Source organism: Gopherus flavomarginatus, chromosome 1 (genome assembly GCF_025201925.1).
Source record: "Gopherus flavomarginatus isolate rGopFla2 chromosome 1, rGopFla2.mat.asm, whole genome shotgun sequence".
Lineage (NCBI taxonomy): Eukaryota > Metazoa > Chordata > Testudines > Testudinidae > Gopherus > Gopherus flavomarginatus.
The window spans coordinates 258,207,092-258,234,413 of NC_066617.1; the positions used below are offsets into that span (position 1 = coordinate 258,207,092).

Sequence of the window (27,322 nt, forward strand, 5' to 3'; positions counted from 1 at the left end):
AATAGTTTTTTACTGACTCAAACTGCATCTTTTGGTGAATAAAATATTTATCCAAAAAATTTGCCTAGCTCTATTTCTAACCCACCTCAGTGCCTTTTAGTCTGTTCGAGCCTGTGTGCTCACTTTCTAGTAAAGAACAGACAGGGTGACTGGGTGTATGAATGGACCATCCAATTACAAAGCAAACCTCCTTTCCTTTGTGGTGATGTTTAATAGGAGCACTTCACAATTAGCATTTGCCATCTAAAGATCTCAATGCATGTTACAGCCATTAGCTAATTAACTCTTACAGCACTCCCGGTAGGTAGGAGTGGCATTTCACCTTTGTGGTGGAATGCAGCCAGTATTTATTGAGTCCAGGCACATTTTAGGGCCAGATGCCAGGAACACCACATCCATTGAAACTGCAAGGTGGGGAGGGATGTTAGGTGGGCAGAATGTGATTGCCTAAATTGGAATCTGTGAAGGGCGCTGGCATTAGCAGTTCTTCTCTTTTAAAAGTTTCCACAGGCTTTTTAATAACCATGGGTGGCTGGGTAGGGTTTTTAAAAAAAATAAAATATAAAAAAAATCTTTTAATGAGAGTTTACTACTTATAAAAGATCTTGTATTGGCAGCCCTGGAGCTTGCAGTTCTCTATCCTTAGAGGAAGCACAACATGGGCATGGGTACAGCAATTTTTTCCTTAGTGCTATGCAATCCTCTCATGGAGAGGCCATCTCTATGGGTAAGAGGATAGTTCAGCCTCCTTTCCTAGGCTCTCAATGAGGTTATGGACATTCCTCAGGTTACGCAAACCCGACTTACACAAATCCGCAGTTACGGAAAAAGTTCCGTAAGATAGAAAGTTTTTTGGTTGGTGTTTTTTTTGCATAATGTTTGGGTATACATTCCTGACTAAAGCAAAATTCAAGTTATGCAAGGCATTCTGGAACGGGACTCTTGCATAAGTCAGGGAGTGTCTGTACTGCCAGTAAGGGTGCTAACTGGTGCAAAATACTGTGGTGACTTTTTTTGTGCATACTTGTACGCTAGTCCTTTGGAAAATAGACTGAGACAATCATACTCCTGACACATACAATAGGGCACTGTAGGCTCAGGTCTCAGGGTACGTCTACACTACGGGATTATTCCGATTTTACATAAACCGGTTTTATAAAACAGATTGTATAAAGTCGAGTGCACGCGGCCACACTAAGCACATTAATTCGGCGGTGTGCGTCCATGGTCCGAGGCTAGCGTCGATTTCTGGAGCGTTGCACTGTGGGTAGCTATTCCATAGCTATCCCATAGTTCCCGCAGTCTCCCCCGCCCCTTAGAATTCTGGGTTGAGATCCCAGTGGCTGATGGGGCAAAAATCATTGTCGCGGGTGGTTCTGGGTAAATGTCGTCATTCCTTCCTTCCTCCGGGAAAGCAACAGCAGACAATCATTTCGCGCCCTTTTTCCCTGGATTGCCCTGGCAGAAGCCATAGCACGGCAACCATGGAGCCCGTTCACCTTTTTTTTTTTTTTTTTTGACAGTCACCGTATGTGTACTGGATGCCGCGGACAGAGATGATACTCCAGCGCCACATAGCAGCATTCATTTGCTTTTGCATGATAGCAGAGATGGTTACCAGTCGTTCTGTACCATCTGCTGCCAGTGTAATTTGGCAATGAGATGACAGTTATCTGTCCTTCTGTGCTGTCTGCTGCTATCATGGATGCCCCTGGCTGAGATCGGCCGGGGGCGCAAAAGCAAAACTGGGAATGACTCCCCGAGTCAATCCCTCCTTTATGGTTTCTAAAAATAGTCAGTCCTGCCTAGAATATGGGGCAAATGTAGTAGAGAAGCAGTGTATCAGAGAGTACAGCTGGTCTGTGTCAGATCCCGCAGAAATGATGAGCTACATGCCATTCACGGGGGTGCCCCTGCAACAACCCCACCCGTTGCTTCCCTTCTCCCCCAACCTTCCTGGGCTACCGTGGCAGTGTCCCCCCCCCATTTGTGTCATGAAGTAATAAAGAATGCAGGAATAAGAAACAGTGACTTGTTAGTGAGATAAAATGAGGGGGAGGCAGCCTCCCGGTGCTATGATAGTCCAGGCAGGACGTTAAGCAGTGTAGGGGAGAGGAGCCCAGCATCCCACTGCTATGACAGTCCAGGCAGTACAGAATCTTTTCTTTTCACATGAAAGGGAGGGGGCTGATTGAAGCTCAGCCCCCAGTTGCTATGATGAAGACGGTTACCAGCCGTTCTGTACCATCTACTGGGAATGACCGGGAGTCATTCCTATTTTCACCCAGGCGCCCCCGGCCAGCCTCACCTAAAGCCAGCCAGGAACACTCACGGGTTGATAAGAAGGACGGTTACCAGTCCTACTGCACCGTCTGCCACCAGAGAGGGGAGAGGAGCGGATACTGCTCTTCACTGCTGCAGCATCGCGTCTACCAGCAGCATTCAGAAGACATAGGGTGACATTGAAAGAAGAAATGATTTCTTTCCCTTTTCTTTCACGTGGGGGGGGGTGGGTAAATTGATGAGCTATTCTCTGAACCACGCCGGACAATGTGTTTGAACCTACAGGCATTGGGAGCTCACCCAAGAATGCAAATACTTTTCGGAGACTGCTGGGGACTGTGGGATAGCTGGAGTCCTCAGTACCCCGTCCCTCCCTCCATGAGCGTCCGTTTGAGTCTCTGGCTTCCCGTTACGCTTGTCACGCAGCACTGTGTAGCCTGTAGATTTTTTTTTTCAAACGCTCTGGCATTTCGTCTTCTGTAACGGAGCTTTGATAGAACAGATTTGTCTCCCCATACAGCAATCAGATTCAGTATCTCCTGTATGGTCCATGCTGGAGCTCTTTTTGGATTTGGGACTGCATTGCCACCCGTGCTGATCAGAGCTCCACGCTGGGCAAACAGGAAATGAAAATCAAAATTTCGCGGGGCTTTTCCTGTTTACCTGGCCACTGCATCCGAGCTGAGATTGCTGTCCAGAGCGGTCACGGTGGTGCACTGTGGGATACCGCCCGGAGGCCAATACCGTCAATTTGCGGCCACACTAACCCTAATCCGATATGGTAATACCGGTTTTAGCGCTACTCCTCTCATTGGGGAGGAGTACAGAAACCGATATAAAGGGCCCTTTATATCGATATAAAGGGCCTCGTAGTGTGGACGGGTACAGCGTTAAATCGGTTTAACGCTGCTAAAATCTGTTTAAACGCGTAGTGTAGACCAGGCCTCAGTAGTGGCCACAGACCTTGACCCTATCACCCAGGAATACTGGAACAATTTGTATAGTGGTGGTGCTGAAAGCTATTGAACCAAACTGTAAATTCTGGACATAATGGAAATCCCTTCAAGCCAGGAGATGTGGCAGCACCTCCCACACTCCTGGTTCCAGCACCTATGCGTCTCCCTGCCCTACCCAGAAGAGTTACTATGGTTCTACTGCAGATAGGATCCTCTGTGGCCATGGTGGGTGGGGCTGTTAGGTAAATGTTTACAATGACTGTGTAAAGTAGATATTAGCCAGTTTGAATGTGTACAAATCAGTGGTCCTGGGTGACATACATCCTAGGATGTGTTAAAGGGATTAGCCAATAGATGTACAAAACTGCTGACAATTTTATATTGAAAAGTCATGAAGAACTAAGGGAAATACTGGAGGGTTTGGAAAAAAAGCAAATATGCCACCATTTTAAAAAAATAAAAAGGATTGTGAGATTATCCTGAAACCATTCATCTGGAAGATCCAACCTCAATTCCTAGTGAAATGCTCAAATATCTAAGAGAAAAAATCGCCAAGGGACATATTGTGCCTCCAAGTATTAGGCAGATTTCTTCATTGATTTCAGTAGGAACTACAGGGTAAATGCATAACTGAACCATGAACAGGTTAACTCTGTCTAAGGTACTTATGTAGCCCTACTACTTTAGAATCCGAATACTACACAATCTTTAAAGTGTTTACTCTCACAACACCCCATGAGAATAGGGGAATACTATTAACCCTGTTTTACAGATTGGAAACCAAGGCAAGGTGGGACTACGGGACTGACCTACTCATGGTCCAACAGGAAGTCTGTGGCAAAGAATTGAACCTATTTCTCTAGAATTCTGGGCTGGCACCCTAATCACCAGATTTATCATCAAAAATTTGAATCTAAAGCTCATAAAAGTACCCCCAATTCATTTATGTGAAACGCCAGTCGTGAAGGTTTTGAATATCTCCTTTAGTAATTGGCATTTACCTGTGCAAAGAACAAGTTGGGTAGGCAAATCTTATTGCTCCCTTTTTAATATAGAGGTAGACAGATTAGTGACCGAAGAGCATGCACTAGTTGTTACATAATGCATTTGGATTTTAGTTATACATTTCGTAAAATATCACAAACTCCTACTCAGCAAATCAATTCAAAATGGCTTGAATATGAATGCTAGCATATAGATTGGAAACTGGCTGCAGGACCTGAGAATAGTGAATAAAGAGTAGTATATTAAGCTGTGCAAAGGGGTGTAGTGGGACCTGCAGGGATCACTGTGGTGTCTGGTATTACTAATATCTCTGTTACAGACCTGGAAGTGGGGGCAAACAGTATCTGAAATGAAATTTGCAAGTAATACTAAACTGGTAGATTTGTAATAACCAGTGAGGAACGTGAATGCCAAGGAACCTGGAGCTACTAGAAATATGGGGAAAAAATAACAAATTGAGGTGCAATGCAAGTTAGTTTTTCCACAGATGTATAATAGTAATCCAGAACATAGATATCCAACAGGAGGGAGAAACATGGAAAACAGGAGTGCCAGCAACTGCAAGTTGGAAACTGCTTAGACTTTAGATCTTGCCACTGCATGGAAAAGTCTGTGTAAGGACTCCATGGCATTCCCCCTCTGTATTCTACCCTGGGTCTGGGTTTATCAGCTTCGCTGCCAAAGAAGCTTCCCTGACCCCAAGATCTGCCAGGTCTCAGTCTAGCAAATGGCTGGATTAAGGCCATCATTATGGAGGCCCTGCATGTCCACACTAGCACTGGAGGCTGTTTTACTCTCCACAAGTCTGGCATCAAGTCTTTAACCTCTCATTCCACAAGTGCTCCTGGAATCCCTGCAAAAGGTGGGATGGAATAAAGGTCCTATCAGTAAACTTTCAAAAGTACCTAAGATGCTGTTCCTCAAAGGTATTTAGACACCTAACTTCCACTGACTTCAGTGGAGTTAGCTGTATAAACATCTTTGAAGACCTGAGCCTATGTGAATTAGAGGCCTAAATGCCAGTTGCAGAAGTGATTTAGGCACTTAGGAGCCAACCTCTAGTGGGATTTAGGTTCCTAAGTGCCTGCATCACTTTTGAAAATGAGATTTAGCCCCTCCTCCCCACCGCCATTACGGCCAATAGCACAGTGGTTACAGCACTCACCTGGGATGTGGGAGACCTGTTTTCAGATCCCTGCTCTGCCTGATTTGAAGCAGGGGCTTGAATTTGCATCTCCCATGTCACAAGTGAGTGTCTGAACAACAGGGCGATTGGGTTTCTGGGTGGGGTTCTTTCAATCTCTCCTTTTGGAGCTGTTCCACTCTGCATAAAAATTAAATATATAGTGCACCAAAATACCCCCTCTCCTTAAAATGTACTTCCTTAAAACTCTTCTCTGCTCTGATGCCTACAGAAAGCTTGATGAGCAAAGCATCACAGGAAAGGAAAGTTTTAAGAAGGGCAGATGAAGCTAGGCAAATTCAGACTTGAAATAAGGCATACATTTTTAATGGTGAGAGTAATTAACCATTGGAACAATTTACCAAGGTTCGTGGTGGATGCTCCATCACCGATCATTTTTAAATCAGATTGGATGTCCTAGATCTGCTCTAGGAATTATTTTGTGGAAGTTCTAGGGCCTTTGCCATACAGGAGGTCAGCCTAGGTGATCAGGATGGTCCATTCTGGCCTTGGAATCAATGAATATTATGCTCATGTGCACTGCTGATACCACAACCTATCATGCCAATCAACATTATCTTATTGTTTCCTTGTACTGCCCTCATCTCTCTTGTTTCCATCTGTTGTCTCTTGTCTGGGGCAGGGACCATCTTTCGGTTCGGTGTTCGTACCATGCCTGGGTCTTCTAGATACTACCTTTTTACAAACAATATTGATGATTAGGGTACTCAACCTGGGTTCAAGTCCCTTGCTCCAAATCAAGTGGGAATTTGAAAATGGGTCGCCCACATCCTAGATGATTGGCCTAACCACTGGCCTTCTGGGTATTCTGACACAATATCCTGCCCCCAAAATTCCTGATATGGTTGCCCCGGCTGTCTTCTGCCAGGCCAAATCCAGTAAGTGTACTCTGAGAACTCCTACTGGATCGGTGCCTGTTACAGAGGTAGGCAGGGAATCCTGAGTTTGACAATCCCATCAGGGTTTAGGTATGAGTGACGGTGTTGAGCAGCTCAACAGTGTCACGGCTTAGGCAGTTTTGTGCATGCCAGCAGTGGGAACTTAGGCACCATGGTGACTTTACAGGGAGAATCTTGGGCACCTAAGGAATTTAAGTATCTCCAGGATTAGGTGGCAGGTCAGCAGGAGTTTTGAGGATCTAACTGGTGCTTAAATGTTGAGTCTTAGGCTCCTAAAATGGCAGTTGTGCACCTACGTTTCTTTGTGAATCTAGCCCTTAGGCAATTCTGAAAATTATACCCTTAAGCATTAAGTTTGACACACCTGTATTTGTCAGAACCACAGGTTCAAATCCTAATAGGATCAACTCAGCCCTTCAGCCTTCTGAAAGAGGAGTGTGTGCGTATGGATGTGTCAGAGACACATCTAGATGAGAATTTAAAGTGAGATAACTGAAGTCCTTTTTGTTCTGAGTAGATGTTAAAAATCGCATGCCACTTCTCAAAGGAATAGCATTTGCCCTAGTTTCCTTGGCCACAGTTTTCCCTAACTCTCATTTTTGTTCTGTGTTGCATGTCAGTTTTGTGCCTGATTGCCTCCCTTTCTCTCTGAAGGTGGCTGCATTTCAATTGTAACTTATGTATGTGGGCCCTAATTCTGCAGTGAGATGCATGCAGGCAAATCCTTGTGCCAACCTGGCATCCCACTGAAGTCAGTTGGGTTTTGCATGGACATAGGGATCTTCCTGGAGATATGTCATTGGAGGATCAGAGCCATAGTTTGTAAAGCTCCTTGGTATCCTTTTGGAATGAAAAGCACTGTATAAATATACAACTTTTTAAATACTCTCTCAGATATGAAACCTTTCTTCTTTTGTTCTTTATTAAGCTGTCACTGCTCCAAGATGGGACCCATTTCTGACCTGAAAGTATCTGTGTTATTCATTAATTGCAGATCCAATAAGAACCCTCCCTTATCTGTCCTTTCAGCTTTTCTTTTCATCTGACTGTAATAGGAGAAGGATAATAAATAACTTGTTGTTACAGTTAGTGTTATGTCTCCAAAACACTGTATAAACATTAAATGATTAATCCACTCATATTATAGACTGTGTTCTCTGCCTTTTGCAATGTTGATTTCAACTTGAAACAAATGTGGGTTTTCTTCTATTTATTATAAAACAGGTGGATAGGGTCTACTGTTATGACAGCACAAGTTATCAAGTGTTTTTGTGTTTTTAAATTAAAAAAAGTAAAATAGATTGTAAAAAGTTAATGAAATGGGCTCGGCACAATAAATATTTTCTTAGCTTGAGGATTTCATTAATTGTGTCTGTACTTTGTGACTTTGCAGATACTAAACCTCTCTATCTCTGAATATTCTTATTTACAATTTTATTTCTTTAGATCTCTGTTGAAGAACTGGAGAGAAGTTTGTTTATAAAGGTCAACAAGGATGCAGTTATGAAAATAGCTGTTGCAGGAGATCTGTTTACTTTGGACAAAGGACTGTATCAGCTGAACTTAACAGTAGGAGGCATTCCTTTTAAAAGTAAAGATCTTATTCAGCCCGTGAGTACTGCTCTTAATATTCAGTCATGTTGGTACACAGAGTGTAGTGGGCCTGACTTTTGTAGCTTCACTTACAACAGGCTACCTTTATAGACCCCAATGGAGTAAGTACTGATTTACAGCAGGCTAAGTGAGACGCAAATCAGGCCCAGTATATTTTTGAGGGGAGGAGCTTTCCTTCCATACACCAGCAGAGTGCTTAATGTTGAAATATGTATCATGCCAAACTTTTATTTCTGCTAACTTTTTAGCATCTATTTTTAGTAGTGAGCCTCAGGCACTGTAGCACGGGCGGTTTCTCACCCTATAAAAGGCTTTTTAGTGGCTTGTATGTGGTTTTTGTTTTTGTTTTGAGGTTCTTTTGTCCCCTATGCTCCATCTTCATGAAAGTCAGTTACAGCTAAGAAACCAATTCCCGTTTTTTCTAATTAAGATAGATACTTTTATAGGAATGAAAGTCAAGACGCTCCTTGGATGTGTTTGATTGAGACTTGGGACTATTTTGGAAGCTGTTAAATTAATGTAGCCAGAATTCCCATGTAAGCCAACAGTGCCAGAAGGTTTATATGAGTTGTTATTCAAATTGCTGCTGTTCTACTTCTCTTTTGACTGACTTTCCACCTTGAACAATGGAGCTGGGTTTTATTCCTTTTTAAATAAGGTGACAACCCTGTAGCCTCAAGACTGGAAATGTAGCAACCTAAGGAGGTGTCTCCTCCCCATGATAAGTCGCTCAGGGTGATTGCCACTCTGAATGTGTTTCACCTAAAGGTGTAGTCTAAACATGGGCCTGGGAGCCAGACACCCCTGGGCTTTTATTCTATATCTGACACTTTACTTTCTCTCTGTCTGAGTGTGGATGCTGTTACTAATCTAGCAGCTTCAAGGGAGCCTTTGGTCTACTTGCTTTCTCACATTTTAATGCTAGAGTTTAAAATATAAATAAGAGCTGGAATTAAAGGTGTGTGTGTGTGTGTGTGTGTGTGTGTGTGTGTGTGCACCCAACTTCTGGCTCTTAGCCATAGGTCTTTTACATCTGTCTCTGGTCACAGTACATACCACTTGGTTATTTCTCATTATGTTCAACACATGTGATGTGAGCTTTTTATGGTGAAATGTGTTATAATCTGTTACATATAAATGCCCTCTGTTTGTAAGGAGTTTCACATGGATTTATACATGGCTAATCTCTAGGGGATTCTTAGAAATAAGTGGCACTAATATGCAGCATGTAGAAGTGGGTAACACAGTTACAAAGGCAAATTTAGTCCCTGCATGAGCCATACCCCTGCTCCCCAGTGGAGCTTTACAGACTTCAGTGGAGGTCTGCATGGGCACAGAGCATAGGCACTGACTTTCTAATTTTCCTGGCTGTGCTCGACCCCTGACTCCATCCCAGGATCCACTCCACCCCTTTCCCCAAGGTCCCACTCCTACTCAGCCTCTTCCCATCCTAGCTCCATCCCTGTTCCATATCCACCTTGCCCTCACTCCGCCTCCTCCCCCTAGAACCTCCTGCTGAACAGCCCTGGAGCACCCACAGCATCGGTGCGTATGGCACAGAGGTCTGCCTGTATGGATATCCTTGCAGGATTGAGGCCCAAGTCTGTTTTGCTGTGGCTGCATGTTGGTAAATGTGGTGAGATTATTTTCCCCACACCATTATATAGTTTGATCTTGTAGAACCCTCTGTGCCCATAGTCCTCTCTCTGTTTGACACAGAATAGCAACTCAAGGTAAGATTATGTCTCTGTCTTACAAGATAAACCCTCGGCTGGATGGTTGTATGCGGGGATGGAACTGGTTGAATGGTGAAGATACTACTATCCAAGAAACAATAAAGCTGAATGACAAGATGCAGTGCTTCTCAGTGGCAGGACGAGGATCCTTCTATCCTGGCAGTGGTTTTGCTGTATTTAATTTCAATTATAGTAAGTGCTTTTTTTATCATTGTCATAGTATGCTGTCCATACTTACTTCTATTCTATTTGAATACATAACGGTTGTGTAAAAATGTGTGTATTCCTGACTTGTCAGGTAAGCCTTTGTTTGTTTTTAAAGACATATGCATATGCTCTGAAATGATGTACATGGGTAGGGAAAAATCATCATGTGTACTGAAAAAATAAAGCAGGTTAATTAGCTCTTTCCTAATTAAGAAACCTAGCAGCTGTAGTGAGAAGCTGAATTTGGGATTAATGAAAAGGAAGATCTAATAATGCTGGCTAGAACCCAACATATTGGCAACTCTGATTAGGTTTCCTCTGTGTAGCTTTTACAATGCATTTATCTCTGATGTGTATGTACCCTTCTCCTCTGCTGTTGTAACTCTGACTTCTCTTACACATTACTCTGACAGTTTCTTGTTTATTAGATTTATGACTTAGGCTATTGTAGTGGGGTTGTTACCCTGCTCCTGCCCTGAAGGCCTTAAACCAGCCCTGTGAGAGGGTTGTGGCGGGGGAAAAGCTGGACTGGTTGGGAAAGCAGCCCCATCTGTAGCCAGTGCAATCTGGGCCCAGCTGGCCCTTATAGGAGGGTGGTGGGCCAGAAGGTTGAAGACACTCTCTCTCTCTCTCTCTAGCCTTTTGAGAGGGAGGGACCTGGCTTCTGGGAGCTGAGCAGGGTACCTAGACTGGAGCAGGGCTGGGGAAAGGCCAGAGGAGCTGGGGAGCTCTGGTCTGGAAAGCCCCCAGGCTGCGGGCCTTGCTGAAGGCCAGAAAAGGTACTGCGGTTGCAGAGGGCAGCCCAGAGATAGGCAGAGGCAGCTGGTCCAACCCCCCTTGCCAATGATGAGTGGTTTATAGACTGCAGTCCGCCCCAGTGAGCAGGAGCTAGATGGTGACTGACAGTAGGCACTGAGGCAAGGTGGGGCTAGAGGATTGGGGGTTCCCCTGGGAAGGGAGACCTATATTGTGGGTTACTGCTGGGGGCAGAACCTTGACGTAGAAGGGCACCAGGGTCCAGGAGGGACACGGGCCAGCAACAGGCGAGACCCCACCGGCCTGCAGAGGGCACGCTGGCTGGAAGAGCGAATTACCAGGACAACCAGCAGGAGGTGCCACGCCACTGAGTTGCTGCCCCGCCACAGCTATGTATACACAACTTATACCAATTGTGACAAAGTTCCTCTTCTACCTTGGTGGGTCCTGCGCTTATTGGCAGATTTGCTCACCTCAGTGATCTTCCCCACAGTCTGGGTCAACTTCTCCTGTGTCTGAGGAGTTGGGAGGTTTGGGGGGAACCTGGGCCCACCCTCTACTCTGGGTTCCAGCCCAGGGCCCTGTGGATTGCAGCTGTCTATAGTGCCTCCTGTGACAGCTACAACTCCCTGGGCTACTTCTCCATGGCCTCCTCCAAACACCTTCTTTATCCTCACCACAGGACCTTCCTCCTGGTGTCTGATAATGCTTGTACTCCTTAGTCCTCCAGCAGCACACCCTCTCACTCTCAGCTCCTTGCACCTCTTGCTCCCAGCTCCTCACACGCACTTCCTCTCCTCTGGCTCCCTCTGGCCTGACTGGAGTGAGCTCCTTTTTAAACCCAGATGCCCTGATTAGCCTGCCTTGATTGGCTGCAGGTGTTCTAATCAGCCTGTCTGCCTTAATTGGTTCTAGCAGGTTCCTGATTACTCTAGTGCAGCCTCTTCTCTGGTCACTCGAGGAACAGAAAACTACTCATACAGTGACCAGTATATTTGCCCTCTACCAGACTCCTGTACCCCACTGGTTTGGGTCTGTCACACAATGTAAACTGTAAAGTCACTCAGGGGTCTGAATAAGTCCCTCCCTTCCTCCAACGTAAGTTACATCGATGTAAGCACTGATGTGAACAGTGCTATGTTGGCCGGAGAGCTTCTCCCACCAACATACCTACTGCGGCTTGCGGAGGTTGGAGTAATTAAGTCGACAGGAGAGCTCTTTTCCGTCGGCTTAGAGCATCTGCACTAGCATTGGTGCAGCCGCACCGCTCTAAACTCTGTAGTGTAGCCGTGGCATTAGATAGAAGTTCACTATTGCCTAAAATGAAATGTCTGTACTAAATTTCACTTGTGATTTAAGTTTGATATTTATTATATTCAAATTAGTCATGGTCACAATATCAATGATACAGCGAGGACATCAACACAGGCTGTGTGAAATTGTCCTGGGTTTAGTTCCAACCCTCTTAATCATAATTTAGAAATTAGAAGGATGGCTTTGCCTTTGTTTCAGATTCTTCCATTTATACCTATCCACAGAAGAACTAAAATAGACCGTTGACATTGGTAAAAGTTTTAAATGCTGACAGACCTGATTACAAGTTCTCCTCTCTTGAAACCTTTTGTGCAGCATTATGTGGATTTTTCTGTTTTGCTAGTATAAATTAGCGAATATCTTATTAGGTGGCTGTCATGCTGTTTACAACAAAGATGCAAGAACTGCCAAATAGAGTCTGGCATCTGAAGTGCAAATGAGACCACATTCTTAAGAGCTGTATTCTCAGAATTTACATATTTATATTAATTTATTATAAACAATTATACTTTGGTTTTTTTGTTTAGTAACAGTAAAAGGATGTAAAGACACCATTTATCCTATTTACAGCAGTAATAAATCAGTATTGTGTATGATCTTGTCGAGACAGGCCAAGGACAGGCCACATCTTGAATACTGTGTGCAGATATGGTTGCCCATCTCAAAAAAGATACATTGGAACTGGAAAAGATACAGAAAAGAGCAACAAAAATGATTAGGGGTATGGAACAGCTTCCATATGAGGCGAGATTAATAAGACTGGGACTTTCCAGCTTGTAAAAGAGATGACTAAGGAGGGATTTGATAGAGATCTATAAAATCATGACTGTTCTGGAGAAAGTAAATAAGGAAGTCTTATTTACTCCTTCTCATAAGACAAGAACTAGAGGTCACCAAATGAACTTAATGGGCAGCAAGTTTAAAACAAACAAGGAAATATTTTTTTCACACAACGCATAGTCAACCTGTGAAATATTTTGCCAGAGGATATTGTAAAGGCCAAGTTCATAGAGGATAGGTACATCCATGGCTATTAGCCAGGATGGGCAGGAATGCAATATCATGCTCTGAAATGTCCTTAGTCTCTGTTTGCCAGAAGCTGGGAATGAGCTACGGGTTGGATCACTTGATGATTACCTGTTCTGTTCATTCCTACTGAAGCACGTGGCATTGACCACTGTTGAGTAGACAGGATACTGGGTTAGATGGACCATTGGTCTGACCTAGTATAACTGTTCTTATGGAAATCATGTAAGCCTCTTTCTTTCTAGCCACTATCAGATTAAAAACTAAAAAGCTAGAAGCATGTCAACAGGATCTACTTCTGAGTTCAGCATGAGACCATTTATGACAAGCTAAAATGGCTTCCGAACTTCTGATTGGCTTGTAAAGGGATAGTGCTCGAAGTGTTCTATTTATATTTCTTCAGTTTTGTTTTCACTTTTGTGTGAAAGTGTTCTGTTTCCTCTGTGTCAGATTTGAAATCAATCCCTCAATCATTTTGTAAAGTTCAAGACATCTTGCAGCAGCTCTGAGAATGCGATGGATTGATAGCATGGGCGGTGGGTGAACCATGGGCTCGGGGAGGCTAGCCCCCGGCCTGGCCTGCCCCTTCTGCCTGATGTCCTGCCCCTCACTTCCCCCAGCCCCAGGCCACCAGAGAGCCTGCAGCCCTGGAGCATCAGGTGGCGCGTGCCCCCTCTGCCCCCAACCCTGGAGTGCTGGGTGGTGCAGCTCCAGTGTCGGGGGGCCTCAGCCACCCCAATTCCTGGCCACAGGTTAGCTACCCTAGCCCCACCCAGCAGGCTTCCTGGAAGAGGAGCAGTCTGCTTGGAGTGGGGCAACCAGCAGCAAACAGTAGGGGGTTTTGGGGCAGAACATGGATGGAGCCACATGAGGCTGTTTGGGGAGGCTCATCCTTTCTTAGCCTATGCTACGCACCGCCCATGATTGATAGCCCTTGAATCTCTCTATCCTTGGTTTAAAAAAACAAACCCCTCAACTTTGACTTTTGACTTTTCTGAAAGGCAGCGGCCCTTTCTGTGGAATGTAACAAGGCAGAGCTGTTACCATTTTCCTTTCTGATTTTATACACTAACACTTGTGCTTTTTTTTCTGGGTCAAAGAGAAGTAGCAATCTGTCCATATGCTCTTCCATCCATAGTCGTCTTGTCTGCCACTTGGTCAGTCATTGTTTTTTTGACATGCATCTCTTTCTGTAGTGCAACCATCTGCTGGAAATGAAACTGAAAGGAGTTGGGAAGTAGAAGTAAACGCTGTAATTCGACCAGCAGCAGATACTGGGGTACTATTTGCTCTGGTTGGTGAAGAAGCTTCAGTCCCTTTATCATTGGCTCTGATTGACTATCATTCCACAAAGAAACTTAAACAACAGGTACAAGCTTTAATCTTCTGCTGGTGTAAAATAAAAGGATCCCTTGATTTTTTTCATCAGAGTTTCTAGGACCATAATCAAAAAATCTGAAAATTTGTGCCTGCCATTTTGTGTATACATTTACATTCACCAGTTCAGAATTTTATATGCAAATTAGATGTTTGAGCATCATCGGAATACAGGAATTCTGCTTTTTGTGGAGAGAATTTTAGAAGGGGGTAGATGCTCCTTTGAACATTTGGCCCTTATAAAGGATACTGATTCAATAGCAAATATCTCCACACTGACAATATCTGCTCAACCTCTTGAATTTGAGCCACTATCCCATTTTGTTATACTAGTCTGAATTATACTATAAACTATTTTGTACAGAGACTTTGTGTTCTGTAGTGTAAGCGCATAACTCCACTGTAGTCAAGGGAGTAACATGGGCCTACCTCCAGAGTGTCTGCAAAGTCCCATGTACAGTATAACCGATGTCATTTGTTATATTCATAATATAGGGCTAGATTTTGCTGTCACAGTTCTGAAGTAACTCCACTGAAGTCAGTGAGCCTACGTCTCATTTACACTTAGGGCGTGTCTTCAGTACTGGGAGATCGACGCTGCTGCAATCAATGCAGCGGGTGTCGATTTAGTGGGTCTAGTGAAGAGCGCACTCTGGTACTCCAGGTCCCTGAGAAGAGTAAGGGAAGTCGACCGGAGAGCGTCTCCCGTCGACTCAGTGCAGGGAAGACACCAGGCTAAGTTGACCTAAGTTACATCAACTCCAGCTACCTCATTCACATAACTGGAGTAGCGTAACTTAGGTCTATTTACTGCGGTAGTGAAGACAAGCCCTTCAGCTGCTCAACACCACTCTGGTAGCGAGACAACTCATGGGAGGGGCACAAAGGGTCAAATGCCCCTCCAGCAGCCAGCCCCAGGTGGGAGAGGAGGGGGTGGGACCAGAGCCTCTTCCAGCCACATTGCCTGGGATGCTGCCTGGTGCAGCACAGCAGCTGCCTGGGAGAGCACCTGGCTGTGACAGCAGCAGGCTGCCCCTTGCCCAGGCTCAGATTGTGGGGGTAGGGGCCAAGTGAGTCAGAGCTCCACCCCTACCCTCCCAGGATGCTCAGAGTTGGCTCCTGTCTCCAGAAGTTGAGCCTGGGCAGGGAGTAGGCTGCCGTAATGTAAGGTGGGGACAGGGAGAGTGCGGGGGCCTCAGGGTGGGGAGGAGTCACATGGAGATGTCACGGGTCCTCCTGTTTAGCTGGCGCCCCCCTCCCAGTCTGGGGCAGCACCAATCGTCTATCCTTAAGGCTCCTTTGAACTGCCAGAGTGGTGATGTTTACAGTGCTGTTGTAGCTGTGTTGGTCCCAGAATATTAGAGAGACAAGGTGAGGGAGGTAATGTCTTGTTGGACCAACTTCTGTGGGTGAGAGACACAAGCTTTGGAGCGACACAGAGCTCTTTGGGTGTGCTGTTAATGTAAATGAGTATCGGACCCAGACAATGGAATTACGCAAGGTATAAATCTAGTGTAAGTGAGCTCAGAATCTGACTTCCAGTAGTAATAATATAATCAGTTCTTTGCTGGTTCTGTAAAAAGCCTTCTAAACAGCTGCAGTCACAAACATTATGAAACAGGAAAATTGTAAGTGTGTCTGTTTCAATTTGTGCTTGTGCCTTCACTTATTGCGCTCTTTTGCTATCCAGTTCATTATCTTGGCCATGGAGAGCACAGTTGTGTCCAGACTGGCAATAAACGTTTGTGATGATCAAGAGCACTCTGTGAACATCTTCATCAGCAAGGGGCAGTTATCACTCACCATGGATGAGACTGCAGGACAGAGTGAATTAAGCCATTCCCAGCTACAGGACAGTCTGTTTCTCTTGGAGGGCTACCTGCAGTCATCTGTGAAGACATATGTGGGAGGACTGCCAGGTGATTATCAAGTTCTGCAAAGCAGAGTGCAGGTTCTAACAAAAATAATAGTACTGGTAATTAGAAAAGGGGTCAAATGTGTTCGTTAGACTCTGAAGTCAAACACTATTTCTGCCCAAGTGAGTTTTGTTGTGCATGAGTAGGTGCAAGGAGAGCACTTAGCATTGATCCCCTGGGGTTTTTTTAACTTGTTTTTGTTGAATGACTATATCAACCTTTTTGGAGAGGAGGAAGCAAGATTAGGAATGTTGGTTGGGTTTTTTTGGTCAGAAAATGGGGATAGCTCTTCTTTGAACAGGTATGTGGAGGGTCACTATCAGTCTGGCACAATCTGTGGTGGTTATTACCTCAAATGTGTGCAGCCCTGAATTAGCATCACTTTCACATAGGAGTCTGAGATCAGTATCAGAGAGAGACCAAAACACGTAAAGGTATAGTCCAACCTTTTGAGGTTCTCACTCCCTTTGTCTCCTAGCCTGGCAGGCTGACCCAAGGCTCCATGCAGGCTCTTGGTACCTCTAGCCCTCTATTGAGTGGGTGACCCATTCACCTCACCTCTGTCGGAAGTCTTAGAGGCTCATTGCTGTGGTTCTGTAGCTTCTTTGCTGATGTTGTCATCCAGGGAGCACTATGTGTAAGAGTTCATGTCATTTCCAGGCAGGGACACCCAGGGGGCACAGCATAGAGGCTGCCACAACTTCTGGCTTTTCCAGCAAATAGAGCCTCTGCAGGAGTCACTTCTATTCTCTGCCTGGAACCTGACAGATTGATCTTTGATTTGAATAAAAGATTTGGCTGTTTGGGGTTCTCTCATATTCTGGCTGAACTGGTTTACCACTCCCTATTGCTGAGAAATGCAAATGAGGAAGCACTGGAAAAGCATCTCTCTCTGCATAATAGTATCAGAGAGGTAGCCGTGTTAGTCTGGATCTGTAAAAGCAGCAAAGAATCCTGTGGTACCTTATAGACTAACAGACGTTTTGGAGCATGAGCTTTCGTGGGTGAATACCCACTTCGTCAGATGCTAGTGGGTATTCATCCACGAAAGCTCATGCTCCAAAACGCCTGTTAGTCTATAAGGTGCCACAGGACTCTTTGCTGCTTTTGCATAATAGTAGTTACTATTTGCAGTACTCACAGCCAGACAAAGTTCTGGCCTTGTGTGTCAACTCCAAGTAATATGGGGAAGAGAGGTTGGAGCAGTGCTGGCCTTGTGGTAGGTGTCGCAGCAGTTAAGTCAGCACAGGGCAGTTGAGGGGTAACATAGCAGGGTGCCCCTTTACTGCTGTTCCTAGAAGGAGTAATGTAAGCTTTCGCATAGCTCATGCTGCACAAAACAGTATTTATACTAGGAGACCTGGCTCCTAGGCATGCCAGAAGATGGGAGACCACACCCTCCTGGGGCTCTGGTGCATTGGCGGGTGCAATAGCCAGTCCCTCCATCTAACACTTAGCGGAGTGCCATACTGGTCTGTGATTTTTCCTAGCTGTTGCACCAGTAGGAGGTAACCAATGCTCTCTTTTATCACTGGTGCAGCAGAGGGCAGGATTTTCTCCTGAAAATTAGGAAGTGTCTGTCACACACTTAGAATGGAGGTAGCTTTTTTTGCTATAGTTCTCTAGAGTAGTTTATTTTTAGGCTGGCTTTTGAGTGCAGTATAAGGTACTTTTTCATTAAGCTCTAACTGAAATAGGTACATGTGCTAGGTCTAATCAAAAAATAGAAAAAAATCATTTAACATTTTGTCATTTCCCATTTTTTCTTGAAATTTGGAACATGTTGACTAGCTGTATAGGGCTGGCTGAACGCAGGGAGTGTGGCAGGGGAATGTTAGAAACGCTGATTGAAAAAAAAACCTATGAACGTTTTCATAGAAAAATCAGCATTTGGAAATTTCTGTTTAGCTCTAACATGCATATATTATTCCTAACATTAATAATAGGGCTCTTCTTTCAGTCTGTGTACATGGCATCTTTAATTGGTCTCTCTTCTATGGACTGTCGGAGCATTAGCTTGCAGTGCAGAAAGAGCTTTAATCAATGGAAGCTCATCCTTGGTCACGAGAAGTGGAATTTGTTTCCTTGATTGCAGGGAAACACTATTTACACTGCATAAATCCCACTAACAGAAATATATCTGAACAGTTGTGTTGCTGCAAGTTCATATCTTGTCCCACTGCATCAAGAACACTTACTATTTCTAATTAAGTGGTATGACAGCTATTTTTCAAATTGTTCAAGACTGTATCAGCTGGAAATTTCTTCCTGACTCATCTAGTAATCCTGTATGCTCTGAAGCAGGAGGATTAAATGCTTATTTTGTCTAGTGTAACAGAGGTCATTATGGCAAAGGATCCATTTTGTAGATCTTTTAAAATCTGAGTTGTGGCAACCATTTATTTTTCATAAATTCCAAGGCCAGAGGGAACCGTTGTTAACCTCTAATCTGACTTCTGTAACACAGGCCACAGAACTTCCCCAAAATAATTCCCAGATCAGATCTTATTTAAAAAATATCCGCTATTGATTTTAAAATGGTCAGTGATGGAGAATCCACCACAACCTTTGGTAAATTGTCCTAGTGGTGAATTACTCACTATTTAAAAAAAAAAAAAAAGAGTATGTCTAAGAGTGTGAGATCAGACTCAAAGTACTCCTGATGGCGTCGGCGCTCACTCCAGCCCCGGAGCAGAGGTCCGACTCGGTACCCAGCACCGCGGCTTCGGTGCGTAGTGCCCCACGGTCAATGAGCTGGCACCGATCCCTGTCCACAGCCCTGGCCAAGAGGTCTAAAGAGGCCAGTAAGGGGTGGTCTTCTACTCCCTGCAACGGGAAGGACAGGGATGAGGATGAGCTAAGACCCGCGCTGGAAGGCTCATCTCCCCTGTCGGGAAGTAGGGCCTCGGCTCATGTCGGGTGATGCAGTCCATCCCATCCCATTCCTTGCCTGGAAGCCCGGACGGAGAGGCGGGCCTTCATCAGCTTCAGGTGCCGTTGATGCCTGAAGCACTCCAGGCTGCGCCAGAGATCCTGATGCTCCCAGTGCCACCCACACCAGCCCCGGTGGCGCACAGATCTTGCGGTAAGCCCGCCTTGGGACCTTTCTGTTTGCCCTTGCCCCAACAGTCTGCTCTCCATCACGGGGAACTTCCTGACACTATTCACCTACTCGAAGCCATCATGCCTTGCAGTTAGGGAGGGAGATGCATTGGAGTCCTCTACAGTCACTGGACCTTGAGCACCAGCAGTGGGATTCGAGGCAGACCTCACCGGTTACCTGGTACAGACTCACAGATGCACGCGCTCCCCAACAGGAACGTCGGGACTGTCCCTTTGTGTCACCGGAAAGCCATTACCGATCCTGGGAACGATTGGAGGACCGGAGCTGCAGGCCCCGCCAATGATCTCCGAGATATGTGTCACCGTATTTGGGGAAATCCCCTGGCGCCCGGACTGCAATACCTCCAGGTCCCGCTCGTCCCAGTACCACTCTCAAAGCCGAAGCATGGATCACTGTTCTCCTGTCGTGGATCTGCCGAGCACCACCTGTCACCAAGGTCCCCACAGAGGTGCATGGCCCGCTCAGACCAGTCCTCCTCTAGACGCAAGCACAATTATCGCCACGCATGGAGTTGCTGCTCCAGTGGATCCAGGTCACCAGGTAGCAATCGCTCCAGATAAGGCTCCAGTATGGAGCAAGGCTCCACATTGGCAGGTCAGCCTTCCAGATCCTCGATGCCACCTGCATCGTCGGTAACGAAACCTGCCCCGTGGCCCTAGGCCCAGTGGTTGGCCCTGGGGTACCCGTGGAACCCATGGGGGTTCACCCAGCCCTCCCAGACTGCCCACTCAATGTTGGGAGACTTGGACAGGCCAATGGCCTCGATGACCCAACTCCCTCCAGTGCTTGAGGCCCCAGGGGATAAGACCATGGAAGTCCATGTGGACCCAGGGGAACAGCTTGCTGGACCACCAATGGTGCCGTGAAGCCCGCGGTACTGACCTCCTGTCATCACCAGATGAGGCCATCACAGAGCTCCCTCACCCGATTCCTCAAAATGACGCTAAGGCAGACCAGGAGCTGTTGAAGAGGATTGTGTCCAATCTTGGCCTGCAGGTGGAGGAGTTGGAGGAGCAAGCGGACTCCCTGTTCAAGATCCTCTCCTCCATAGCCCCTACTAGGGTGGCCCTTCGCCTTCACAAAGGAGCATTGAAGATATCCAGTGCTTTGTGGCAAACCCCCTCCTCTCTGCCCCCCCATTTCCAAATGGGCAGAGCGTAAGTACTTTGTCCCAACTAAGGGGCATGAATACCTTTACTCCTATCCTGCCTCAAATTCCCTGGTGGTTGAGGCAGTTAACCACAGGGAACATCAGGGGCAGCTCGGAGTTACCCCCAAAATAAAGACACCAGGACACTGGACTTGTTCGGATGGAAAATTTATTCCTCATCTAGTTCACAGTTGAGGGTGGCCTACCACAGGCCCTCCTTGGCCACTATGACTTTATTTTTGGCAGACCGTGGCCAAGTTCGAGAATGCCCTCCCGGAAGGTTCCTGTAAAGAATTCTGGATGATCCTCGACGGGGGCACCTCTTCAAGCGGCATCCAAGGTGGCAGACTCTGCCGTCCACACTGTGGCGTCCGCCATCTCCATGTGGCGAGCGTCCTGGCTGTTCCTCTGAGTTGTGGAGCAGATGGACAATACGTTACATGGGCTGAGGGACTCCCGAATTACCCTAAAAACCTGGGGTCTGTGTTCTGGGCCTGGCATGTAAGTGGTTCAAACCTGCAACTTCCCGAGGGGCAAGAGAGCCAGCCCCGGCAGGACCTACCGCACAAAGAGCTCAAGGGCTATAGATGGCGCATGAGCCACCAGCCCCCACCCTCTGCCCAGTCGGGCTCGACCCACTCCAAGCAAGGAGCTAAAAAGTCATTTTCAGCATACACCTGAGGGCAACCCACTAGTCTGTTTCCTGGATCCAATTTTTCCCATTTTTTTTTCCCAGCCAACTTTCCTTTTTCCTCCCAGCGTGGTTGGCAATAACTTCAGCCCGCTGAGTCTTCAGCATGGTGGTGCACAGCTACACCTTCCAATTTATTTCCACTCCTCCCCATCACTCTTCAGGGACCCTTCTCACGAGAGCCTTCTTGAGCAGGAAGTTCAGGGGCTCTTACAGCTAGGGGCGGTGGAGGAGCTCCCACCTCCTTACCGGAGCAAGTGTTTCTATTCCTGGTATTTTCTGATCCCAAAAGCCAAGGGCAGTCTATGTCCCATTCTGGGCCTGCGAGATCTCAACAGGTACCTAAAGAAGCTAAAGCTTTGCATGGTCTCCCTGGCCTACATTATCCCCTCCTTGGATCCAAGAGACTGATATGCTGCCCTTGACCTGAAAGACGCATACTTTCATGTAGCGATCTTCCCAGGACACAGATGCTTTCTCCGTTTTATGGTTGGTTCAGCCCACTACTAGTTTGCGGTCCTTCTATTTGGCTTGACTGCAGCATCAAGAGTGTTTACCAAATGCATGGCGGTAGTCATGGCCTACCTCAGGCATTGGGTATCCAGATTTACCTGTACCTTGACGACTGGCTGCTCAAAGGCAACTCCAAGGCTCAGGTCCAATGCGATGTCACTGTACTACAAGCCACGTGCCGCTCCTTGGGACTACTGGTCAACCACAAAAGGTCCACATTAGTTCCAGTTCAAAGGATAGAATTCATCGGAGCCATGCTCAGCTCAACCTGGGTGAGAGCATTCCTGCCGTTACACAGGTTTCAGGCCCTGATGGATCTCATCGCGGAAGCGTCTGCATTTCCCCTGACAATGGCCAGGGTGTGCCTGCACCTGCTAGGCCACATGGTAGCTTGCACATACATGGTCTTCCACGGCAGGCTCCGCATATGGCCCTTGCAGTAATGGCTGGCGTCAACCTATTCCCAATCGAGGGACCATCTGGAAAAGAACCATTCCTCCAGTGGTTCTCATCTTGCTGCAGTGGTAGACCAATTGCGAGAAGGTCCTGGAAGGAGTCCCATTCAACAGTCCTAATACATCTGTCAAGCTAGTGTCGGATGCTTCGGACCTCAGTTTGGGGGCACACCACGGACATCTCCGGACCTGGGGATGTGGACTCTGGAGGAGACAATGTTACACACAAATGTCAAGGATCTCAGAGCGGTCCAGCTGGCCTGCAGGGTTTTCCTGCCACATCTGTTGGGCAGAGTGCTGAGAGTCCTGATGGACAGTACAGCCTCAATGTTCTCCATCAGCAGGCAAGGAGGAGCACGCTCGTCGGCTCTCTGCCAAGAGGCTCTCCATCTCTGGGACTTCTGCATCAGCCACAGCATCCATCTGAAAGCTGGTCACCTCCCAGGCATCAGGAATGCCCTAGCAGATCACCTCAGCAGGGACTTCTCCTCTCACCACAATTGGTCGCTCCACCTGGAGGTGGTCTGCATAATCTTCCAGAGGTGGGGAACTCCCTAGATACATCTGTTTGCCACCATGCGAAACAGCAAGTGTCATCGGTTTTGTTCCTGGCAGGGCCTGAGCAAGGGCTCCCTCTCCGATGCCTTCCTCCTGTCATGCGCCAAGGGTCTGATGTATGCGTTCCTTCTGATCCCTCTAGTCAGCCGTGTCCCAGTAAAGATCAAGAGGGAGAAGACACAGGTTATCATGATCACACCTGCATGGCTTGCCAGCGCTGGTTCGGCATGCTCATGAACATGGTGGTGGCCCCTTCCCTACCATCCGGACCTGTTGTCACAGGATCATGGTCAGCTCCTACACGCCAACCTCGAGTCTCTACACCTCTCGGTGTTGATGCTCCATGGTTGAACCCGGAGGAGCGTACCTGCTCAGAGGAGGTTTAGCAGGTCCTCCTGGAGAGTAGGAAGCTATCCACGAGACTAACTTACTTGGCCAAGTGGACGAGGTTTTCCTGCTGCGCATCAGCGTGTGGCATTTCTCCCTCATGTTCGTCAGTGCAGCTCAGGAACCAGGGTCTGGTGCATTCTTCCATCGGAGTGCACCTTGCAGCCTTCTCTGCATTCCACCAGCCGATCCAAGGTCAGACGGTCTTTTCTCATGACATAACTATCAGGTTCCTGAGGGGCCTCGAAAGGCTTTACCCACAGGTATGGACCCCATCCGACAGTAGGACCTTAACTTGGTCCTCTCCAGGCTCACCAGCCCGCCTTTCGAGCTGCTGGACTCCTGCTCCCTTTCCTACTTGACCTGGAAGGTTACTTTCCTGGTGGCGGTGACGTCAGGGAGACGAGTCCCAGAGATTAAGGCCTTGACCTTGGAACTGCCTTACACAGTGTTTTATAAGGACATGGTCCAGCTGCGGCCCCACCCAGCCTTCCTGCCAAAGGTGGTATCTTCCTTCTATGTGAGCCAGGACGTATTCTTCGAGTGCTTGCTCATATCCATTCCAATTAGGTGTGCGCGCGCTGCGTGCACGTTCGTCAGAAGATTTTTACCCTAGCAACACCCAGCGGGTCGGCAGGGCGCCCCCTGGCGTGGCACTGCTGTGGCACCGGATATATGCCCCTGCCGACCCATCCGCTCCTCAGTTCCTTCTTACCACCCGTGTCGGTCGTTGGAACAGTGGAGCGCGACTTAGCTGATCTCCACTTCCCTAGCTATTCAGCGTTCTAGTACTTACTGTATATATAGTTGTATAGTTATAGTTGTAGTTTATACTTTATTAACTTTTATTAACGTAGTTTGTGTATATACTTAGAGGGTTGGGGATTAGCCCCTCTCCCGGTGCCCAGGCCCATGCCTGGTTCACCGGGCTTCAAACCGTGCTCGGCCTGCCGCCGACTGGTGCCAATGAGAGACCCTCACGACTCCTGCCTAAAGTGCCTGGGGGAATCCCATCTCACAGATAAGTGCCGGATTTGCAAATCATTTAAGCTGTGGACAAAAAAGGAGCGAGACTTTCGCCTTAAGCAGCTCCTAATGGAGGTGGCCCTCACTCCTCCAGCCTGGGCACTGAGTGCCGCACAGTCCGCGCCGGGGAGAAGTGCCTCGTCGGCCCCGGAGAGCACTGGCACCACCAAGACGCCCCGGCACCAGCCGTCACCGGCACAGAAGACAGCCTGGCACCGCTCCCTCTCCCCGCGTGCCAAGAAGGCCAAGGCTCCTGTGGCTCCAATCCCCGCACCGCAGTCAGAGCATCAGCCAAGACCCAGTCGCCCAGCACCAACAACTGCCGCGGCACTGGTGATCTCGGCACCGTTGATTCCAGCCATGCAAGAGCCATCGAGTCCGGTGCATGACAGCTCCCCAGCACATGCCTCAGTAGAGCTTCTCGTTTCCACCACGCCAGAGACCTTTTCAACGGCGAGGGAACTCATTGCTCTAATGGAGCCCACCCTCCCTCAACCCCTGGCACCTCTGGTGCGGGTTGTTGCGTCAGCGGGGAAGCCGGCCCTGGTCAGGCCACCTTCCATCGACATCGCAGGCAGGCACCACTTGAGCTCGAGGTCTCGCCAGCATTCCCGATCTCGCCGCCGGTCTCGGTCTAGGTGCCGCTCGCAGTCCCGGTACCGGTCCCCTTCTCGGTACGGTCGTATTCGCGGCACCGCTCAAGATCCCGCTCTCCAGACCGGTACTCCAGACGGTGGTCAGCTCCTGGCACCGTTCTTGCCGCAGCCGCTCTCACCACCGAGCTTCATGATCCCGGTCGACCTCCCGGCACCGCGCTGGTCGCAGGTTCCGGTCGACCTCCCGGCACCGCGCTGGTCGCAGGTTCCGGTCGACCTCCCGGCACCGCGCTGGTCGCAGGTTCCGGTCGACCTCTCGGCACCGGTACGACTCCCGGTACCGTTCTCCAGCATGGCACGACGTACGGTACCCTGCACATGGGGCCCCTCCTCATGTGCACTCTGCTCCGCCATGGCCATCGCAGCACCCATCTGAGTCTTCACACGCTGACAGCGCCGTGTATGGGGACTCAGACCCGCAGAGCCGTCTCCTTCAGGAGGCTCAGGGCACGGAACAAGCGCCTCAGTGGTCCTTCTGGACACCTTGGGCATATCATCAGGCCCAAGGTGAGCCTACAGTACCATCTCGTTCCGCCCCGTCGGAACACCAAGCACCAGAGGCCACTGTTAGCCGCCCTCTGCCAGTGGGTACAGACGACTCAGCTCTGGTGCCGGACCCTCAGGTTTTCCCGGACCCTGATGTTCCTCAAGAACAGGAGTCACTGCATGATCCAGTCGTGCCGGGTCTGTCTTCCTCCTCATCACCAGATGAGGCAGTGGCTGGTACCACCTAATCGGGCCCGCCCCTGATTGACCTCCAAGCCCACCAGGACCTTCTAATGCCAGTCGCCTTAAATATCAACCTCCAGGTGGAGGAGGTCCCGGAGGTGGAAGACCCGGTCATAGACATATTGTCGGCAGATGCGCCAACTCGCGTGGCTTTGCCATTCATCCGGTCTGTCCAAGCCAAAGCAGGCACCATTTGGCAGTCTCCGGCGTCTATCCCTCCTACGGCCAGAGCCGTGGAAAGGAAGTACATGGTACCCTCTAAAGGGTACGAATATTTATATACCCATCCTCCGCCATGCTCTCTGGTCGTTCAATCTGTGAATGAGAGAGAGTGCCATGGCCAACAAGCTCCTGCCCCAAAATTGCGGGAGGCTAGAAGGATGGATCTATTGGGGCGTAAAGTCTACTCCGCGGAGGCCTCCAACTGCGAGTGGCCAGCCAACAGGCCCTACTCAGCAGATACAATTGTAACACCTGGCAGTCGGTGGGTAAATTCGTTGAACTAGTCCCACAGGACTCCCGCCCAGAATTCCAAGCCCTTCTGGAGGAGGGGAAGGAAGTGGCATGGACTTCCCTGCAGGCCTCGCTCGACGCTGCTGATTCAGCGGCCAGAACTGTGGCCTCGGGCATTACAATGAGGAGAATATCGTGGTTGCAGGTCTCGGGTCTACCTCCCGAACTGCAACACACTATTCAGGACCTTCCGTTTGAGGGACAGGGCCTTTTCTCTCAGAAAACGGACTCTAGACTCCAGAGTCTCAAAGACAATCGAGTCATAATGCGTTCCCTCGGGATGCATACTCCGCAAACCCAAAGACGGTCCTTCCGTACCCAGCCTCAGCGCCCTTATCCCCCACCTAGGCCGCGACAAGACTTTAGCAGGAGGCGTGGTCGCGGGAACCGCAGGAGACAATTGGGTTCCCAAGGGGGCCAGAATAACGCTCCCGCCAAACCATCAGCGGGACCAAAACCGAACTTTTGAAGGTGCGCCCGAGAACAGAGCACCAGTCCTTTCCCAGGATCCTCTTCAGTTCTCCAACCGCCTTTCCTCCTTCCTCCCTGCATGGGCCCAATTAACCTCAGACCGTTGGGTCCTACGCACGGTGGAATTTGGATACCGCCTTCAATTTGTTTCACCCCCTCCCTCCCACCTGCCCTCCCTGTCCCTCTTCAGGGACCCCTCTCACGAGCAATTCCTCTGGCAGGAGGTTCGCACGCTCCTCTCAATCGGAGCTATAGAGGAGGTGCCGGAGGAGTTCAGGGGCAAGGGATTTTACTCCCGATATTTCCTAATTCCAAAGGCAAAAGGAGGTCTCCGTCCCATCCTAGACCTGCGCGGTCTCAACGTCTTTCTGAAGAAGTTGAAGTTCCACATGGTGTCATTGGGGACCATCATCCTGTCCTTGGATCCCGGAGACTGGTACGCTGCTCTCGACATGAAGGATGCATACTTTCACATCTCAATTTACCCTCCGCACAGACGGTACCTACAGTTTATGGTGCACCACCAGCATTTTCAATTTGCGGTCCTTCCGTTTGGCCTCTCCACCATCCTGCGCGTGTTTACAAAGTGCATGGTGGTAGTGGCCGCCTTTCTCCGTTGTCGGCGCATAAGCGTCTTTCCTTACCTAGACGACTGGCTGGTTCGTGGGACATCCGAGGCCCAAGTCACCAGGGATATGGCCACCATCACGAGCCTATTCGAGCAGTTGGGCCTCATGATCAATCTAGAGAGGTCTA

General features: G+C 48.2%; 1 protein-coding gene across 1 annotated transcript in view; it reads left to right on the top strand.

The window, feature by feature from the left end:
* Positions 1-27,322, top strand: part of GAS6 (growth arrest specific 6) — a 78,975-nt gene that overhangs the window by 43,616 nt on the left and 8,037 nt on the right. The window contains exons 11-14 of the mRNA XM_050922003.1: positions 7,794-7,958; positions 9,721-9,889; positions 14,197-14,369; positions 16,068-16,296. Of these exons, the coding sequence (XP_050777960.1) occupies positions 7,794-7,958; positions 9,721-9,889; positions 14,197-14,369; positions 16,068-16,296 (736 nt within the window). The remainder of the gene's footprint in view (positions 1-7,793; positions 7,959-9,720; positions 9,890-14,196; positions 14,370-16,067; positions 16,297-27,322) is intronic.